The sequence below is a fragment of the Myotis myotis genome, unplaced genomic scaffold (genome assembly GCF_014108235.1).
Source record: "Myotis myotis isolate mMyoMyo1 unplaced genomic scaffold, mMyoMyo1.p scaffold_m19_p_1, whole genome shotgun sequence".
In the NCBI taxonomy this organism is placed as follows: Eukaryota; Metazoa; Chordata; class Mammalia; order Chiroptera; family Vespertilionidae; genus Myotis; species Myotis myotis.
The window spans coordinates 106,523,809-106,526,378 of record NW_023416313.1 but is presented as its reverse complement, the minus strand read 5'-3'; the positions used below and the strand labels follow the sequence as shown (position 1 = coordinate 106,526,378).

Here is a 2,570-nt window from a genome sequence, read left to right as displayed (position 1 = left end):
CACTTTAATCAAATCCACAACCTCTCTGGGCCTCAGGTTTTCCCATGGGTAAATTAGGGATGAACAAAATCAGCGGTTTTCAAACTGTGTCCATTGGGGTTCTATGAGGCTACCCCAGCTGCCCCACTGTGGCCTGGGGGAGACAGGACAGGCAGGCTCAGAAAACACTTCAACAGCGCATCCTATGAAAATCCTTTCCATGTAAGGCTTTGCATATCTGCCTCCTTGGAAAAAGCGTTCTTCGACTGAAACACTTTTGAAAAACATGGAATCAGAACATTTTTTCTCTAAAAATCTATGTCTGTGCCCAGCTCTTCTCCCCAATTGCAAGTCTCTAATTTCAACTTCTGAGACAAGTAAAATATGAGAGTCTGGAGTATTATGTATAGCCACTGAAATCATCATAATAATAATTACCCGACTGTGTTTCCGGGGTGAAGATTTATACCAGAAATTTCAAATGACCAGAGTCTCATGGACTCAATTTGAACACAGATGTGCCCTGTTTGGCCTACACAGTTGTTTTTAAATTAAATTCATTAGTTAATGAGTATTTTTAAATGTTTAAGTTTCACATCAACATTCAGCTATCTAGCTTCTCGGAGGGTGAGGAGAAGCATAAACAGAAGGCCCTGGCAGGTGTGGCTCAGCAGTTACAGTGTCAGCCCTTGTATGAAAGGGTCATGGGTTCAATTCCCAGTAAAGGGCGTGTATCTGGGTTGTGGGATTGCTCCCGGGCATGGTAGGGGTGTGTGCTGTAGGTATCCAAAATCTCTCTCGCATTGATATTTCTCTCTCGCCTACTCCCTCCCTTTTACTCTCTGTAAAGGTCATTGGAAAAATTATCCTGGGGTAAGGATTAAAAAAAAAAAAAAAAAAGCTGGGGAGGGGGGGGGGGGGGGGGGGCGGGGGGGGGGGGGCGGGAAGTGAGAACTTGTGGTCCAAGCTGAGTGCTGCTCCTGCAGGCTGGAACATGGGCGATTTGCAGGAAGATGTAAAATTTATAGTGGATGAGACCTTGGACTTCGGAGGACTGTCACCATCGGACAGTCGTGAGGAGGAAGACATACCAGTGTTGGCAACTCCAGAGAAACCCCTTCCGAGAGGCCTCCCCCACCAGGGTGACCTAAATGCAGTGGCCCCCACCCCCCAGGGCATGAGGTTCAGCTTAGGCCGCCTCAGCCCAGCGAAGATGGAGGAGGTCCTCGATGAGGCCAACAGGCTGGCGGCGCAGCTGGAGCAGTGCGCCCTGCAGGAGCGCGAGAGGGCAGGCGGGAGCCCGGGGCCGCGCAGGGTGAAGCCAATGCCTCGGAGGGAGACCTTTGTGCTGAAGAACAGTCCTGTCCGTGACCTGCTGCCCACTGTGAGCTCTTCCGCTCGGAGCACCCCCTCTCCAAGCAGCCTGACACCCCGAATCCGGGGCAGCGGTAGGAAGGGGTCCGTCAGGGCTCTTCGGGCAGCATCTGGAAAGAAGCCCTCCAGCGTGAAGAGGGAGTCGCCCACTTGCAATCTGTTCCCCACATCCAAAAGCCCAGCATCTTCTCCTCTTGCCCGATCAACTCCTCCAACCCAATCAACTCCCCAACCCCGGGGGAAAGCTGGGCCCAGTGGGAGAGCAACAGCAAGCCCGCCAGTCCCGGTCAGACTGGTCTTGGCCCCACAGCCTTCTACCAGCAACTGTCAGCGCCTGTCTCGGCCACAGGGAGCAGCTGCTAAACCTTCCAGTCGACTACCTGTCCCCTCAGCCATCCCCAAGCCTGTTAGCCGAGTGCCACTCAGCAGCCGGAGTGTACCACCCAGCAGAGGTGCCCTAGCTTCAGATTCAGTGTCAACTCGGAAAGGACTTCCAAGACCAGGTGCTGCAGGGCACAGAGTTCCTGTTTCCCAGCGACCAAATCTTCCTGGTGCCACTCGCAGCCATCTGCAGCACCCCCCGGAAAGCTGCAGCCCCAGGACCTACCAGGTAAAGAGATCAGGACAGCAAGCAAGAATTCAGTAAACCAACCACTAGAGTCCCTGCCTGGACTCGCCTCCTGTCCGGCCTCCCAAGCCCTCGCATTGGAGGCAGTTCCGGACTCCTGCAGATTCTGGCTCAGGGGCAAGAGGAAGAGATGCCACCACGGCTGGTGCCCAGGGAGATGGGGTGGATTAGGGTGGAGCTGGAGGGGATTCAAACCCTCCGATTGGAATATTAGGAAAAAGAAGTCACCTCCAGGCAGTGAAATGAACAAACAGATGAGAAGTGGGTTGTCCTCATCCACCCCACTCTGTGTTCACCCCCAGGCCGAGGGTCACTGGGCATGAACATGGGAATGGCCTCTGTCGCTGACCTCCTGCTCTCCCAGGAGCAGTCCTCCTGAATCACATCCCCTATTGGACTCCGGCCAGTTTGGCGAAGCAGAGGCAGGCACCTGGACTCCGGAACTTGCTTCCTGTGAATTCTGTGAATCATAACAGGCCAGTTTATGATAAACTGACTCCTTTGGTCTATACTTTTCTAAAATAAAGTGAGTGTGTTTTTATATTAAAAAAAAAAAAAAGCTTAAACAAAAGGATGACCTGGCAGCCAG

The 2,570-nt window shown here is 52.8% G+C and overlaps 1 protein-coding gene across 1 annotated transcript; it reads left to right on the top strand.

Moving 5' to 3' along the window:
- The first annotated feature begins 958 nt into the window (after window positions 1-958).
- On the top strand, window positions 959-1,967 carry LOC118658910 (proline/serine-rich coiled-coil protein 1-like). Its single transcript, XM_036314764.1, is given in 2 exon segments — window positions 959-1,927; window positions 1,929-1,967. Coding segments are annotated over 2 exon segments (993 nt in total). The 5' UTR covers window positions 959-973.
- The last annotated feature ends 603 nt before the right edge of the window (window positions 1,968-2,570 follow it).